This window comes from Grammomys surdaster, unplaced genomic scaffold (assembly GCF_004785775.1).
Source record: "Grammomys surdaster isolate TR1022 unplaced genomic scaffold, NIH_TR_1.0 126109, whole genome shotgun sequence".
NCBI lineage: Eukaryota > Metazoa > Chordata > Mammalia > Rodentia > Muridae > Grammomys > Grammomys surdaster.
The window spans coordinates 4,453,367-4,471,863 of record NW_021620917.1 but is presented as its reverse complement, the minus strand read 5'-3'; the positions used below and the strand labels follow the sequence as shown (position 1 = coordinate 4,471,863).

At 47.5% G+C, this 18,497-nt stretch overlaps 1 protein-coding gene across 2 annotated transcripts in view; it reads right to left on the bottom strand.

The window, feature by feature from the left end:
- Positions 1-18,497, bottom strand: part of Card11 (caspase recruitment domain family member 11) — a 135,400-nt gene that overhangs the window by 28,738 nt on the left and 88,165 nt on the right. For both annotated transcript variants that reach the window (XM_028756136.1, XM_028756137.1), the window contains exons 3-8: positions 15,126-15,338; positions 10,776-10,913; positions 8,995-9,320; positions 5,432-5,611; positions 3,671-3,823; positions 2,242-2,367 (exon numbers count right to left, since the gene is read on the bottom strand). In XM_028756136.1, the coding sequence (XP_028611969.1) occupies positions 2,242-2,367; positions 3,671-3,823; positions 5,432-5,611; positions 8,995-9,320; positions 10,776-10,913; positions 15,126-15,338 (1,136 nt within the window). The remainder of the gene's footprint in view (positions 1-2,241; positions 2,368-3,670; positions 3,824-5,431; positions 5,612-8,994; positions 9,321-10,775; positions 10,914-15,125; positions 15,339-18,497) is intronic.

The window sequence follows — 18,497 nt, the reverse complement described above, 5'->3', positions numbered from 1 at the left end:
CACTGGGGGATTCTAGGCAGGGGCTCTACCACTGAGCCACACCCCAGGTCCTCACTGGGGGATTCTAGGCAGGGGCTCTACCACCGAGCCATGCTTCATCCATATTCCACTGTTAGGTACACATTCTACTGTTAAGCCCCATCCCCAGCTATCTTCTTGCTTTTCATTTGGAGACAGGGTCTCGCTAAATTACCCAACTGATGCTAAACTCATTGTTGTAGCCTCAGCAGGCTTTGAGCTTATGACTCTCCTATCCCTGTCTCCTAAACGCTGAGGTGGGAAGCCTTCACTGGCACACCCTGCTTGTCCCTGAAGTTTGGACATCCCAATTGTCAGGAGCCATAATGGGACAAGCTAATAATTAGCAGGTGATCATCCTGAAATGCTTGACTTGGATTATTATATAATCTGTGACAAGTGAGTCCTTATCCAGCAAGGCTGTGGATAACTTATTTTAGGAAAGATTCCTGCTATTAATATGCTTTTCCTATTATTATTATTAAACATATGTAACTATCACTAAGCAATAGCACATCCCTTTGGAGCAGAACTCTGCAGACCCACGAAGATGTACTGACTTGTAGTGATGCTATATAGACAAAAAGATGACTTCTTAAGTCTTAATGATGATCCTACAAGAATTCCTAAAATTATATCAATGATTATTAAGCTCTTTTATAGTGGGACTGCTATTAGGTCCCTTTCTGATAGTCAAGACTGCAATGAGAACTCTGCCAGTCTCCCAAGTGTCATCAGTCAGCCCTTAGATAGTAACCAGACTCTCTCCTGCTCAGAGCACATTCCAAGAGGTTGTAAAACAATTAATCAAAGGTCACTAAAAGGGAACTCACAATTTATTATAGGTACTAGGACAGAAGATAAAATATTGCCTGGGTTTCTCTATACAAAACTTCACTAATTTCTTAGTTATAGTTTTAAACCTTCCATGAACCTGTGGAGCTAGACAGGTGATGAATGTTTAGCCAGATAATTACTCCTAATGGATATGCATGTAAACATTCTCTGTTGTAAACTTCTATTTCAATTTATGATTTGATTTTTGGTGTGAACGTGTGATGAACTTTGTAACATGTGACCATGTACTCTGTAAGATATACAAGTACTGAGGACAAAGAGAAGAGAGTTAGTTAGATATAGAATAGAGTTAGTTATAGAATACAGTTAGAAGATAGAATAGAGGTAATAGAGTTTTTCCCTTTTCCCAGATAGAATATAAGTTTTCCTTTTCCCTCACTTAGGACCTTTCTGCTTTTCCCCTTAGATAGCTTTCACTGGAAACTTTTAACAACTTAGTAATAAAGCTATAACCACATCTCTAAGTGTCTTTCCTTCCTGTGACCTCAGACTAGCAGGCATAAATTAGGGCCTAGCAGCTCCTGCTGAGAGAGTACAAAGGCTATTTCCCTAATCCTCTGCTGTTTTGGGGCTGAGGTGCTAGTGCCAGAAATTGTAGTTTCTGGCTTCAGAGGATACCAGAAGGCAGGTCAGCTACAGTGGCATAAAAAGTAAACTTTAGTAATGTAGATAAGTAAGATTTTATTAAACAGCAACCCTAAATATCTTGTAAGACCAAAGTCTTACCTTGAATCTCGTAATGCCCAAGGCCTTACCCCGAATCTCCTAAGAACAAGTCTTACACCCCACCTCCCGATGCTCTTTCTATCCTCCTTAGCTGCCTCAAGAAGAACTGATGAGGAGAAGAAAGATCTCTCCGCCCACCAAACCAGGACTGGCCCCAGGCACCCAATCTCTAACTTCTGGATCCTGTAACCCTAACCTGTTGTTGGCATGTATCAGGGACAGTGTGAAGGACTGTGTCTTACCTTCCCTCTCTCTGGGTCTATACCATGCTAATGTAGAAACAAGACCCATTGTACATATGAGGACACTGAGCCTTCATGGGGATACCTTGCTTTGGGCTCACACTTTTTGAGGTACACAATTGGATTTCAACTTTCTCATTTTACTATGAGACCAGCTAAGCACCATGCTCTGTTATGGGAGCCACTGGAGTTCAGCTCAGGCCTCCCTGATCCCTTAAGGTACGTGCATTCTGACCCACTTATCCCGATATGGAATTTGTCTTTGAGCTGGGGACAGAGATGATGGATTCATGAGGAAGCTCTGTATGGTCAGGGAGATAGACCACATGGCCATAGGCCACAAGCAAATAGACTCCGTGGGCCACAGCAGTCTGCCACATCCAGGGTGGCGCCATACCTGATCACGCTCCCGCTCCACCTCCTCCAGCTGTAGCATGACTGTGTTCATGCGGTGCTTGTACATTTCACAGTCCTTCCCCAGGGTTGAGCACTTGAGTTCCAGGTCTTCCTTCTCTTCCAGGTACTGCGAGCAACATGAGAGAGCAAAGCAATCCTGGTTCTTCAAGAGGTTAGGGATAGTGGCCGTGTGTGTGTGCGCATGTGTGTGTGTGTGTGTGTGTATGTGTGGCATGTGCATGTGTGTGTGGCTACATGCATGTGGTGTGCATGTGTGTGTATGTGGCTGTGTGTATGTGCGAGTGTGTGTGTGGTGTGCATATATGTGTGGCTATGTGTGTGTGGTGTGTGGCTACATGTGTATGTGTGGCTATGTGTATGTGGTATGATGTGTATGTGGCTATGTGTGGGTGATGTGTGTGGCTGTGTGGGTAGTATATATCGATACATGTATGTGGTGTGTATGTGTGTATATGTGGCTATGTGTGTGGTGTGTGTGTATATGTAGCTATGTGTGTGTGGCATATAGTTACTTGTGTGCATGTGTGTGGCATGTGCATGTGTGTGTGGCTACATGTATGTGGTGTGCATATGTGTGTATGTGGCTGTGTGTGTGTGCAAGTGTGTGTGTGTTGTGCATATATGTGTGGCTATGTGTGTGTCTGTATGTGTGGTATGTGTGTATGTGTGTCTGTGGCTATGTGTGTGAGGCTATGTGTGTGGCTACGTGTGTGTGTGCCTGTGTGTGGTATATGTGCATGTGTGGTGTGTATGTGTGTCTGTGGCTATGTGTGTGTGGTGTATGTGATGTGTACACACATGCAAACGAGAATGCATGAGGCCAGGGGCCAACGTCACGTATCTTTAACACTCTCCTTATTTTTCTTGAGACACGGTCTCTCATTGGTTACTCACTGACTGGCTGGTCAGCCATCCCCAGGCATCCTCCAGTCTCTGCCTCCCAAGTACTAGGATAACATTTGTCTGTCACCATGTCTGGCTTTTAAAATGGGTCACAGGAATCTAAATCTTCATGCTCGCACTTTACAGCCTGAGCCTAATCCAATGGCTGTTTGCTTAGTGGCTACAGTTAGCTTATCCCCTCTCAAGTTTGCGTGTTAATTTGGTTTTGTTTGCCAGTTATCTGATCAAGAGGGACTATGGGAGGAGGCTGGCCAATCACCAGTGGATTGTTGAGGGATGGATTGTGGAGACACATCCTTGGTGACTTGGACCAGCAAGGGGATGGCAGGGACAGCACTACACATTTACAATGTATACATTTACAATGGGGCTGGATGCCAGGACATGTGGTACAGGCAATTCAGACTAGGGTATAACGTCAGAAATTCCTGTTAGCATGCATCTGTGCACTCTGCTGGGAAAGGCACTGGCTGGCTGTTGATCCCCTGACTCCGTAGTACTCCCACCTTGTCCCGCAGCTCCTCCGCCTGGCGGACTTCCTCTTGTAGGTTGTAAATTTTGTTGACCAGTTCCTGCCGGTCCTCTAGTGCCTCCTTCCGGTCATGTTCCAGGATGTCCAAGATGGCCTTGTCTGAGTCAGGGAGGCTGCGCTTGCCAGCCTGGGTAGGATTGGGGATAGAGAGGTAAGTACACAAGGAAGAAGACAGTATACAAGGAAGAGCTACCTCCGGGCAGCCCCAAGATGGCGGAAGATTTTGTGGCATGACAGCGGATGCACGAGGGGATTTGTCTTAGGTCTTTTAGAGACTTATTATCATTTGAATTTATTACCTGTAAAGAAGCCAGAGACCTAGAGCCCACCGCTCTCTCCCAGCTCTTACTGGAGCCCAGAGAAGCATTTGTGACTCCTCAAGACCCTTCGGAGGGGACAAGAAGGGAAACACCTCTGTATCTCACCCATCCCTCTGAAATGCCTAGATTAGCAGATCTCAACGATCTAGGACTAGTCTCTGCTTCAAGAGCGCTAAGCCCCAGGGCAGTCAAGGGGGTCATTCTGTAAGGACGAGATATGTTTTCTTCCCTTGAAGATGTATTTTGGAACATTTACCCGCAGTGAGTGTTAAATTTCTTTCTGTAGCCACACATTTCTGCGGTGACAAATATGGGAGGGGCTTGAGGTTGATGCATATGGAATCATGTTCAGTATAGTGTCTGGGGATCTCTACATTTTCCTGAGTGTTCTCTTCCCTCAGAGCTAGGGCATTGGCTTCCATGTGGACAGTGATCCTCATTTGCCATTTTTCCTTTATAAGTATTCTCATCTATAATTAAGGGCTGAGGATAGAGTTCAGTGATAGAGACTTTGCCTAAAATGTTCAAGGCACTGCCATCCGATTGAATTCAGGGCATCACACATCTAAGTCAGAGGCTCTACCACTGAGCCATGCCCCAGCCCCTCACTGGGGGATTCTAGGCAGGGGCTCTACCACTGAGCCACACCCCAGCCCCTGACTGGGGGATTCTAGGCAGGGGCTCTACCACTGAGCCACGCCCCAGCCCCTCACTGGGGGATTCTAGGCAGGGGTTCTACCACTGAGCCACACCCCAGCCCCTCACTGGGGGATTCTAGGCAGGGGCTCTACCACTGAGCCACACCCCAGCCCCTCACTGGGAGATTCTAGGCAGGGGCTCTACCACTGAGCCATGCCCCAGCCCCTCACTGGGGGATTCTAGGCAGGGGCTCTACCACTGAGCCTCACCCCAGCCCCTCACTGGGGGATTCTAGGCAGGGGCTCTACCACTGAGCCACACCCCAGCCCCTCACTGGGGGATTCTAGGCAGGGGTTCTACCACTGAGCCACATCTCATCCCTCTTTAAACTTATAAAATTTTAGACACTATCTCACCAAGTTGTCCTGGTTGCTCTGAACACATTTTGCTATCCTAGGGAGCCCCGAATCTTACAGTTACCTAACTTCAGCCTCTCAAGTAGCTAGGATGACAGACCTGCACTACTAGGTCTGGCCAAAAATCAATCAAACAACAACACGACAACAACAACAAACCCTTTCATATGATGTCAACCTCTGGCAACAGCATGGTTGGTAGTCACTTTTACTTTTCTTGGGAGGAAGTCTGGTGCCAAGGCTGATGTGCACTGTCTGTGACCCTGTAGCTAGTAAGCTGGGACTTGGTATTTGTCCTCCAGCAGATACACCCAACTTGCACCACCTAGCCCTCGCCTACATAAGGACGGTGTGTCTCACCTGGATGATGGACTGCAGCTCCTGGATTTTGGTCTTCAGCATCTCATTCTCCCGCTCCAGTTCCAGGACCTGCTCCTTCTTGGGCCTGTTCTCAATGTCATTCTTGAGCTTGAGGGACTGATTTCTCTCCAGCTTGCATTCCTCCTCCATCTTGTTCAGTCGGTGTTTGAGTTGGTCGATCTGAAAATATGCACGGTAGCAGAGGGGTGAGGATGGCTGCCAGGGAATGCTGCGAAGAGGGCTCAGGAGATGCCTCAGTTGGCAAAGAGCATCAGTACCTCAGTTTGGATCCCCAGTGACCACATCAAAAACTGGACACAGTGGTGTGTGCCTATAACTCAAGTGTTGGGAAGGCTCACTGGTCAGCCAGTCCATCTTACTAGGTGAGTTGAAGGCCAGTGAGAGCCTGATCTGAAAATTCAAGGTGAGTGGTGCCTGAGAGATGGATGACTGAAGTTTCCTCTGGGTTTTATACTTAGACATACACTTGCATATACATTTCCTGACACAGGCAATGCCCCAAATATCTATCTATCTATCTATCTATCTATCTATCTATCTATCTATCTATCTATCTATCCATCCATCCATCTATTGGAGCATAATTCAGAATAAAGTTCTAAGAAGGAAACTTCTAAGTCTCTGCTACAGGCTGGCATTTCTGACTCCTAAGTAAACACCCCAGAGGCCTCTTCTCTTTGATCGCTATAAAGCAACTGCTAGTCAGCATCTTTGATGTTCAGCCCAAGAAAGTGGTCTCAGGTTGTGTCCAGACTTCCGGTCCCACACATGTGTGAGAGTTACTCTGCTAGAGATTGATGGTGTTTTCTCTGCAGTCCTAGGGCATAGACACCATTTTTCCTATCTCTTATACAAGTGAGAAGAAAAAAAACCAACCAAATCAACAAACCAACAAATCAACGAATAACCCATAAACCACAAGGCCCTAGCCAATAAGGCCATGAAGTCGGAAGTGAAAATCTGACTCTGAAAGAACATCCTTTCCAAATAAAAGATTTATTTATTTTATGGAGATGAGTGTTTTGTGTGCATGTGTGTCTGCAACACATATGTGCCTGGTGAAGGCCAGAAGAGGGCGTGAGATATTCTGGAACTGGTGCTACAGATGGTGTGAGCTGCTGTGTGGGTGCTGGGAACTGAACCTGAGCCCTCTGAAAGAGTATCGAGTGCTCTTGACCACTGAGCCCTCTCTCTAGCCCTCCCGTAATTTCTGAGGCAAGGTCCCGTTGTGTCACCCAGGCTGGCTTTAGACTTGTTACGTAGCCAGCATCGGCCTTGAACTTGTGATCTTCGTGCCTCATTCTCCCTCGTGTTGGGAGTAATAAGCATGCATCCTGCATGCCTGGCTTTGTGCTGATGAAGACTCAATCCCCCTGAATTCGCACAGTCTGTTTGCTGACCAGTCCACTTCATTAAATTGGACGTGACTGGAGCAGAGCTCAGGTTATTTATCCCCGTGTCCCCTGCAGTGCTTAGCATAGTGTCATACTCATGGCAGGTGCTTAATAAATATCCTGAGTCTGCTTCCCACTCTGCAGCCAGAGCAAGCCTCCCGAGAGATAAATCAGCCGTCATTCCCCAGTTCACCATCCGTCAGTGGCTTCCCATCACTGGGAGAATAAATCCCAGAGTTCTCACTGTGCCCATGATTCGGGCCTGCACCATCTCTCCCTCCCTCTTTTGCACCATTTGCTCATTTAGTTCCAAGCTCACTGTTTCTCCAACCATTTAAGAAGATGAAAGGATCCAAGAGGTCCCCGACTGGGTTTTGTGTGTGTGTGTGTGTGTGTGTGTGTGTGTGTGTTGTTGTTGTTTTACATGTCTGCCCCTGACTTGCTTCCTCAGTCTATTTTATTTATTATTAAACAATATTATTATATTAAATCATATTAATATAATAAAATTTTATTTATTATTAAGATATCAACTAGCATGTATTAATTTTGCATAATGGGTTTCATCCTGACATTTTCACGCATGCACACCTTTTATTAATTTTTAAAATCATATTCACCTCATTAAGCTCTCTTGTCCCCCCTCTCTCTTGTTGATCCCCTTTCTGTTCCCAACTAGTACCCCCCTTTCTGGGAGACCCGGTGAGTTTCATTAGGGTTGCTTTATAGGGGCAAAGATGACAGGATATTGACAGGAATATGGACACTTTACCGACGGCTACACCACTGAAGATGTCTCTCCTTCCTTCAGTGACCATGAGTTGTTTATAGATCCCTAGGGAGGGCTGGGGACATAGGCCCTTCCCCCTTCCATGGCAAGATGTCTTGTGCATCTAGTCACAGCTCCTGGGAGCTCAGGAGTGCAATGATCAGGTCTGGAAGACAGCACTCCAATACCTGCCACCCCTTCCTCTGCTCTCCCTCCTTTCTGTCCCATCTCCCACGGCATTTCCTGTACCTTTGGGGGAGCCACAAACAGCCCCTTACTCTCTCCTCATTCCTTATCCTATTTTTTACTTTTAGACAGAGTCTTGCTCTTTTGTTATGTAGCGTGAGCTGAACCCGCATGGAGACTTGTGATCCTCCTGCCTCGACTTCCTGAGCTCTAGGATACAGGTGTAAACATTCATATGTGGGTTTATCTTCTATTCTTGATATGCTACATCTCAAATCATCAGGTGAATTTTCCCAGAGTTCCATGGAGGCACCTTAGGCATAAGGTTCATACACCTGGAAGGAACAGAGCTAGGAATATGGTGGTCATCAATAAACCAAAGGAAAGATGAGAGCACAGTGATATAGGCCCATAATCCCAGAATTTATGAGGCTGAGGCAGGAGGGCTGTGGGTTCAAGGCCAGCCTGGGCTACATAGTGAAACCCTGTCTCAGAAGAATAAAAACAAACAGATAAACAAAAAATTGAAATGAAGCCAACCTTCCACTTTTCTACTTAGGAGTTATTTAATATGACAATCATTTGGCTGGTTCTTCTTTCTGCTAAACATAATTGCTTGTCTTGTGTGCTAGCAACCACGCTGAGCTCTGCAAATACAGGCCCTTAGGAATTTACACCTACCCAACACGTGCTATCCATTTTTCCCACTAAGTTTTGTGAGCATCACAATACGGGGCCGTGGGTCTTCTCCCACGTCCTGTCACACACCTTTAGCCCTAAATCTCCAATGTCTCCTCTCCTCTTTCCTGGAACACAGTGTCTGTGTGCCTGTGTCTGTATGTATGCAGAGTGGATCTAGGTTCCCTAACTTCCCATGAGCCTTTAGTGCACGAGCCTGCACATGTGCAGGGCGGATCTAGGCTCATCACCCTCTGACCACCATGTGTGTGTCTGCACAAGTGCACAGTGGATCTAGGTGGATGAATCCAGGTGCTTGAAAAACTCTGGTGCCCGGTGGCTCTAGCACCCTCTGCAGAGCCTGTATCCTCCACCCTCCGTCTCTTCACTTGTCTGGGGCACAAAGCTGGGGGAGGGATGTGTGGCGTATCTGCATGTGCCCTTCTAGGGGCGGTGAGTCCCCAGGACGTTTCTTTTCCCCTCCCTCAGTTTAGCCAGAGCTCAGGCATTCCCACCTCGAGTTGGAGGTCTCGGCTCCGCATCACCGCCATGTTTTTCTCCTCGCTGAGCTGTGCGTAGCGCATGGCTAAGTTGTAGTTGTCGTCCTTGACCTTGACCAGTTCATCGTTGTAGCTGTCCCGCTCCTCCTTCATCTTGTAGTACCGCTCCTGGAAGGTCAGCAGCTCCACCCGAATCAGGCTCAGCTGCTTCTTCTCATCCTCCAGCTGCCGGGACTTGGCCAGCAGCTCGCAGCGCTGAAGGTCCTTGGCTTTCACCTGCTGCTGCAGTTTGATAACCTCGTTCATCAGGAAGTGCGTGAGGCCCTCATGGCCTTCCTCCACTGTGGAGAGGGGTACCCAGTCAGACCTGAGGTGCAGGGTAGTGGCGGTGACATCTACTCACTCAAACACTCACTGAGATGTTCTATATTGCTATGGTCAGGATCTAGGATCGCCCAGGAGGCAAACCTCTGGGCGTAAACCTCTGGGCGTACCTTTGAGGAATTACCTAGATGAGGTTAACTGACACATTCTAGCTGCACGGTTCCAGGGTCCAGGGTCTTGGGCTGAATAAAAAGAACATGAGCTGGGCCCCAGCATCCATCTCTCTCAGCTTCCTGACTGTGGATGCATGTGGCTGGCTGCCTCGTGCTCCTGCGGCCAGGCCCTCCCCACCATGACGGATTTGTACCCTCATAAAACCCTCTTCCTTTCTTAACTTGCTTTTGTATTTTGTCACAGGAACAAGAACATCAGCAAATACAGCCACCAACTTTTTCTTTGTTTATTTATCGTAATGCTGAGGTTTGACTTATAGCCCTTAGCTGTAACTCCAGTGTTCTGTAACTGAGTTGTCCAGGCTGTTCTTCCCCTTGAATTTGCCTACTCAGCCTCCCAAGTATCTGGGATTATAACCATGTGCTCCAGGCAGGGAGAGCAGCATTGACCAGGCTCTTCGCTCCCACTGGCCACTGGGATTTTAGGGTGAGCCAAACAGGCCTTCATTGCAGTGGATCTTACTGTGTAGCAAGACGGACAGCTATTTATAAAAATCAAGTAATGATAACAATATAGCTAGACTGTGAAGATTCCACACAGTCTAGGCACGGGGTCATGAGAGTGTGTCACTGGGTCATGGCAGAGGGTGAGGTTTGGTCATGGTTTGGGCAGCAATATTGGAAGGAGAGGGAGGGAAGGAGGGAGGGAGAGAAAGAAGAGGGCCAGCGAGGAACTGGAACATGTTGTATGTAGTGACCTTGTGGTCAAATTGAAGACTCGTGTCTTGGTTCTAAACTGGCAAAGTGACCCCTGGAGAACCGAGAGGCCGCCACAGGAGACCTTGATTGGATAAAGGGATCCTGGGGTCTGGGCATGGGGTAGAGAATCCAGGAAGGAGGATTCCGAAGATAGAATAAATGTTTGCCCTGGTTACAGCCCTGTTTTGAGGGGTGATTAATGACCACCCAGTACTCTTAGTCTGTGCTTGAGTTTGTCCCCATCACCTGTCTTGTGGCATCATTGAAGTAAGTGACGGTCAGCCCAAGTGTACGGCATGTCACTATCCCACAGAGGGACACACACACACACACACACACACACACATTCACATGAGCACGCACTCACATGTCCATAACACATCTGCATGACTCACTTGTACACACATGCACACACATGTGCACATGAATGCACACACACATTCACACATGCATATGCACACATATCATACACACACACACACACACAAACACACATCCTCCTACTAGATTTCCCTTGCCCCTGGTAGCAAAGCCACTTACCCACAATGGTAGAGAATCTCCGGGTGGGCTCCTTTCCAGTCACCAGCTTGTAAAGTTCTGGGTAGTAAAACTCCAGGCTCTCCAGGAAGACCACATAACCCCTTTGTCCCTTGGTGTGAAGAATGTCCAACAATCGGCCTGGGGAGAAGAAGTTCAGTCCAAGCAGTGAGAATGTGTTTGACTGGAAGACAGTCTCTGTGTCCTCCTAAACCTATAACCTTTAACAGGTCCAAGAAGATAGTCTTACCATATTTCTCTCTCTCTCTCTCTCTCTCTCTCTCTCTCTCTCTCTCTCTCTCTCTCTCTCTCTGTGTGTGTGTGTCTGTGTGTGTTCACTTGGGAACTTATGTGCCATGGTGTATGTGTGTAGGTCAGAAGAAAACCTCAAGAATTAGTCCTTGACTTTCACCTTACTTGAGACAGATGATCTTGTTTGCCACTGAAAATTCCAGGCTAGCTGGTCTGTTAGCTTCCAGGGATTCTCCTGCATCCATCCCCCAACTCTTTGAAGAAAACTGACTCTCCCCCTCCCAGAAGATACCAACTGCCAATAGCCAGCTAGGGCTAAGATTTCATGAAGAATTCTCGAGACCCTCTATTACCTAGGCTGCATTTGGCTGGGTTTTCCTTGAGCAGGTCTTGTGTGTGCCAAGTGTGAATTCTTGTGTGCAATAGCCTTGCCATGTCTGACAAATGTTTTCCTTCCCTAGACACCCGCTACCCCTGACTCTTACTTTCTTTCTGCTCTTTCTTTATGATCCCTGAACCTTGTGTGTGTGAAGATGCATGTGTGTGTGTGTGTGTGTGTGTGTGTGTGATATAAGTGTCTCATTTGGAGGAGTTTAAATGCTGTTGCCCTGTAATGGGGACAATGACTCTCTCAGACTCCTTCCTCTTTGATTCGGGGCCTTTTGCTGATGTACACTGTGGCCAGTGAACCTCAGCCAATCTCTGTCTCCCCAGCACTAGGATTAAAATGTGAGCCACCACACCCAAAGTCTCACCCTGTTCTCATTCCCGAGTTATAGCACAGAGTCTGGACAATGTGGGTAAAGAGCCAGGTCCTTGGCAAAGTCTCATGAGTGTTTAATGTGTTAATTAATGGATAAAACCTGGATAGATGGCATTATTGCCAGAGACAGCCATAAACCAGCACTTTCAAAGATTTTCCTAATCTATCAGCACTAAAACAAACCACAAACCACGAGGGGGCTGGGCACGTAGCTCAGTGACTGAGCAATTTTGCCTTGCGTGTGGAAGGCCCTGGGTTTGACTCCCAAGTAACACAAAAAGACAAAAACCAAACCCCATGAAGCCAGAAAACAACAACAACAACAACAACAACAACCCAAAACTGAAGACAAAGGCACCTGCTCTTCTGTGTCAGAGAAGAGTGGGAGTCTGTGCTATGGGATAATAATTGCCCAGCTCTCTGGGATTCAGTGCAGGAAGATACATATCTGCATGCTATTTGAGTGTGAAATGCCTTCCAAAGGCTGGCATGTTTGAACACTCGGTCCTCAGCTGGTGGCACTGTTTGGGAAGGTTTTGTAGCCCAGCCCCATTTCCTGCTTATGTTTAGCTTCCTGTATGTCCGTGCAATATGACCAGCCACGATGGATTGAGTCACCACAGACTGTGAGTCAAAACAAACCTTTCCCTCCTAGCAAAGAGAAAGGTAAGTAATACATGTGGAAAGCTGGGGAGTCATCGGGAAGGGGCACAGATCTATTCTTTGGGAGTCTTACACATCCTGGAGACATCTTTATGTGGAATTCTTCCTGAGGTTTTGAAGTGGTCAGCTCAGGAACAGAGAGGCTAATTAACATTCCTGGACAGCTCAGGAAAGCCCCCCCCCCGGAAGAGAGAGACTAATCAACGTCCCTCAGAAAACAGGGGAGAAGAACGACCTGCGGGTGGGGGAAGCCCAGAGCACATGGACACATCCCACAGGACGAACCGCTGGTCACCCGCAGACAAAGGAAGTGCCACTTCATTCCCTAAAGGCCAATCAGTTTAAAAGTCACACTGTTCTGCCAAACATACTGTGCCTAGCTGCTGTTTCTCTATGCTACCCCTGGAGACTATAAATGCCCGCTGAACGAGCTTCTAGGGGTCGCCTCTCCTTTTGGATGCAGGATGACCCCAGCATGCTGGAACAGTAAAAATTCCTCTTGCTTTTACAATGATCCCCGGCTCCATGTTGTTCACTCAGGGGGTCCCCAGTAAACTAAGGCTCGTCAGAGTCTTACAGTTTCTAGCATCTATCCTCCTTGCTGTAGTTTGATTTTTTTTTTTGTCCTCCTAAAGGTTTGTGTGTTGGGAGCTTGGTCCTTAATTCTAGAGAATATACTTGGTGGCGGGACCTTAAAGGGAGGGCCCGGTGGAGGATCCTAGAAGCATTCAGGATCCAGACTTTGTTCCTGAAAAGTCTCTCTGGTGTCCTGGTGCTGTCATCATTTCCTGACTCAGCGCCCCTTCTATCAAATGACACGAATAAGAGATCTTTCGCCAGAGCTGAGTCTAATCTAAGTTAAACACACCTTTTCTTCTTTATAAACTGTCCTGCCTCAGGTTTTTGTTATATCAACAAATACAAGGGCTAAGACACTACTGATTTCTCTTACTGTTTATACTTCATGATCTTTCCTTAAATATTTTCAGATATCGCTTCCCCCGAGGTTCCCAACACTCCACTGTTTCCCCAGGACAGAAAGGATCCATTCCGTCCTGTGTCAGTTTCGGCTGTTTAGTTTAAGCTGCCTGGAGCACTACATTGAAAAGGATTCCAAAGCGCCATCCAAGCCCAGTGGGAAAGCATGCTGTGCTTAATTAAGGCTGGCCTCCATGGATGCAAGAGACAACGGAAGCTTGCCGACTGCTTGTCGTCTGTGCTGCGGGGTGGGCATTTTCAAACCCTTCCAACTGTGATCTGCAGAAAAAAACACTGTGTAGTGTGACCCAGTGGACGGCGCAGAGATGAGTACACAAACATGGGTGCATCAAAGAGCACAGTAAAGTGGAGCACGTCCTGTGAGCCATTAGGAGCCTGTGGGTTTCTTCTTAGTATAGTGGACATAGTATTGTGGTGATGGGGCTGGAAACCAGGAACTTGTGCTAACTAGGCAAACACTCTGCCATTCAGCCACGCCCCAGCCCCTCACTGGGGGATTCTAGGCAGGGGCTCTACCACTGAGCCACACCCCAGCCCCTCACTGGGGGATTCTAGGCAGGGGCTCTACCACTGAGCCACACCCCAGAACCTCACTGGGGGATTCTAGGGAAGTGCTCTACCACTGAGCCATGCTCCTAGCCCTTCACTAGGGGATTCGAGGCAGGGGCTCTATGACACAGGTACATCTCCCAGCAAAATGGTATTTTAAAACATTGTATACATCAGACCAGAAAGGAAGACTTATATATCTATAGATATCTATATATCTACATATCTACATATCTATCTATCTATCTATCTATCTATCTATCTATCTATCTATCTATCTATCTCTGCAGCACTGGGATGTGATACGGGTCTTGCTGTTGTCTTTACTATTGACAAGGTCAAAGGTGTCACTAATCAGTAGTGTGACCTGCCGTCTGCTGACATTCAGTAACGTGAGGTGAAGCCAAACTTCATTGGAGGTTCGTAAACGCAGAACATGTACCCTCCCCTTCGAGTTCACTGCTTCTGAGTTCTGCACACACAAGGCTTAGACAGGGCAGGGAGTGGCCTACTGTGATGTCCTTTCCTCCAGGTAATGTAAAATTTCAACCCAGATATGAAAGGATCAGGGATGCTCCCATGAAGGCATGCCAAGGCTTGGGCATCATGAAGGTCAGGAGGCTCACAAGGTCCCACCCAGAGGTTTCAGAGGCAGTGACAACTGCTGTGGACTCTTCAGTGTAGCTGCTTGCAAGTGCGGGACCGCTTACCCAGGCTTCCGCGAGGAGACCTTCACACACACTGTGCGGACCCCTTTACCCACATATGCAGCCTCTCACCCACACTCGTGTGAGGGAGTTCCCCACGCCTGCTCCTCTAAGGAACTCTTCAACTCTGTTCCCCGTAAGTAACACTGTATATTCTTATGTAACTCCTCACCCACCCTGATAAGTTACCCATTGGTTCCTTGGGATAGACTTGGGTGGAGCTGTGTCCTTGGTCTGGCACTGGTGCCTAGCGCAGGGGTTGGGGGTGGTGAGTAGATGTTCGTCCAAGCCTCATTTGGGAAAGGCAAGCAACACATCTCTGAACGCCAGAATCAAAGCCCTCTTCCGGAGATCCAGCTAATCGAAGGCATGCCCTTGACTGGGCATGCGTGGTTCACACATTTCCCTTCCCTCCGTTACCTGCACGGTTGATCTTGGACGGCAGCATGGGCGCATTGAGCACCTCGTCTTCATCTTGCTCGTCGATGACCTTGCACTGGCGCAGGTAGGGGGTGAGCTTGGCGGGGTTGATGTAGCGGCTCAGCATGTGCCGGTTGCACTCCACGTTGTCCCACAGGGCTTCCTCTTCATCCTTCAGCGTCTCCATGTAGTCATCCATAGCTGGCCCTCCTCCTGTGAGGCATAAACCCCAACAAGGTTAATAACAAAGCTTCTGTGAAACAATACTATAAAACGCTCGGAAGTGACGGCTGGCAAATATCGCTAAAAATAAACGTATGGCAGAGAAAAGTGCATAGGACAGATTGCCTCTTATCCGGGGGAGAAGGGGATGGGAACATAAATACAAGCGTACATTTTCTTACAGACTAAACACAAAACAATAGAAAGACGGGCAGTAACATTTTTAAAGGACAGTTTATAGGGAGAGATGGAAAGTCCTGTCATAGGGGTATATGCTCTTTCCATGCAGGTTTTACCCTACCAAGAATATATCTTTCCCCAAATAATATTTATATAATACCATTTGCTTTCAGATGCCACATAATGGTACTATACTGGCTGTATTCTCCTTTGATATTGTCTTTTTCCCCTCTGCACTTTTTTTTTGAGGTCTATTTCTAATTAGCTCATTTTTTTTTTAAATGTAGTTTTATTACAATACAACTCAAACACTATAAACTTGTTCATTTTAATTCAGTGACTTAAAGGATTATTTGTTATTTATGAGGGCCTGAATGTACGCATTTATGTGTAGCTTGTGTGCTCACGAAAGCCAGAAGAGGGTGTCAGATCTTCTGGAACTGTAGTTACTTGTGACTGTGAGCTGGTGATGCTGGTGCTCAGTCTGAACCTGGGTTCTCTGCAGGAGTTTAGCTGCTGAGCCGTGCTTCCAGCCTAAACAATACTATGTGGTTCATTTATCATTATTATTTATAGTGGCCCAATATTTTTAAGGTACTTCTGTCTTTCCTAAAAGAAATATCATACCTACTAGTGGTTACTCTTTTGAAGAAAGTACTTGGTCCTCTCTCTCTCTCTCTCTCTCTCTCTCTCTCTCTCTTTCTCTCTCTGTGTGTGTGTGTGTGTGTGTACAGTGCATGAGCATATGCAGGTATATGGGCATGCACACCTGTGTGCACAAATGAAAGGCAGAGAGCATCAGACATCCTGACCATCTCTGTGTTACTCCTTCTAGACGGCATCTCTCACTGAACCCGGAATCCGGCTGACATCCATCATCAAACCTAGGGATCCCCCTGTCTCTGCCCCTCTGCACTGGGGTTATAGGCCTGATCATAGTGCCGGCTGTTTACATGAGAGGTAGAAGTCAAGCTCAGGTCCTTACGCTGTACAGCAAGCGCTCTCCACTGAGCTGTTTCCCCAGCCCCATTAGCAGTCACTCGATCTCCAGTGTCCCATCTGCATCCACACGTCTCCTTTCTGTCCGTGGTTCTCCCGATGCGCAGATTCAAAACATGTAACCTTTTGTGGACAGCTTTTTCTCCATACCCTTCTCAAAGCTTGATCATTCTGAAGCGAGTATCAATCTGCCCTCCCTCACTCCCTTGCTTCCTCCCTGGCTCTCCTCCACCCGGCCCCTTCCTCATCCCTTCCTTTCAAAACAGTTTTCTTTATTGGGCTAGAATTCATGTGCCATGTGATTCATCTTTTTAATGTGTACAGTTCAATGGTTCACAAACTGTGTGACTGTCACCACAATCAATTGAAAACGTGTTCGTTATTTCAAAAAGAAACCCAGCCATCCATTTCCTCCAACACCTACCGGCTCCTGGCAACAACTAATGTACTTCCTGTTTCCCTGGCTTCCCACTTTTGTTTCTGTGCTGTGATAAAATGCCAGACAGGACAACAGCTTAAGGGATAAAGGGTTTCCGCTAACTCACGATTCCAGCTCACAGTCCATCATTGCGGGGAAGACAAAGCAGGGTGTTGGAGCAGCCGATTATTTCACACCCACAGTCGACAGAGGAGAGAAATGAAGGCATGCCTTAGAGCTCAGCTCACTTTATCTACCCTAAGGTAGTTCAAAGCCCAAGCCCAGGGAATGGCTCTTTCTGAAACAGTGTAACTGAACACCTTGCCTTTAGACATGCCCACAGGTCAAGCTAATCTAGACGAGCTTCAGCAAGACTCTTCCCATGTTGATTCTACACTGCGTTCACTGATAAGTCAAACTATCTTCAACACAAACTTGCCTTTTCTGTACAAGAGCATCACAACTTCCAGCCTTCTGTGGCTTGGGTATCCCACATGGTAACACTTCCTCCAAAAACTTGTCCATCAAGACTGGGCAGTCAAGGAGGCTCTGATCTCCAGAACCCACATAAAAACCTGGACACAGTGGTTCACACTTGCAAGCCCAGCCCTTAGGAGGCAAAGACAGTGGATCCCTGAGGCTCAATGGATAGCCAGCCTTGACTACTTAGTATGGTTCAAGCCAGTAAGAGACCTTGTATCAAAAGACACAAGGTAGGCAGTATATGAAAAAATGGCAGCAGTTTTGCCCACACAGGCACACCTACACAGGTGGACACATGCTCAGACTTGTCCTATAGACACAAGTGCACTCCACACAGGTGGACACACGCTCAGACTTGTCCTATAGACACAGGTGCACTCCACACAGGTGGACACATGCTCAGACTTGTCCTCTACACACAGGTGCACTCCACACAGGTGGACACACGCTCAGACTTGTCCTATAGACACAGGTGCACTCCACAGAGGTGGACACATGCTCAGACTTGTCCTCTACACACAGGTGCACTCCACAGAGGTGGACACATGCTCAGACTTGTCCTCTACACACAGGTGCGCCCCACACAGGTGGACACACGCTCAGACTTGTCCTCTACACACAGGTACACTCCACACAGGTGGACACATGCTCAGACTTGTCCTATAGACACAGGTGCACTCCACACAGGTGGACACATGCTCAGACTTGTCCTATAGACACAAGTGCACCTCCACACAGGTGGACACACGCTCAGACTTGTCCTACACACAGGTGCGCCCCACACAGGTGGACACATGCTCAGACTTGTCCTCTACACACAAGTGCACTCCACACAGGTGGACACACGCTCAGACTTGTCCTATACACACAGGTACACTCCACACAGGTGGACACACGCTCAGACTTGTCCTATAGACACAGGCACACCCACACAGGTGGACACACGCTCAGACTTGTCCTATAGACACAAGTGCACTCCACACAGGTGGACACACGCTCAGACTTGTCCTCTACACACAGGTACACTCCACACAGGTGGACACACGCTCAGACTTGTCCTATAGACACAG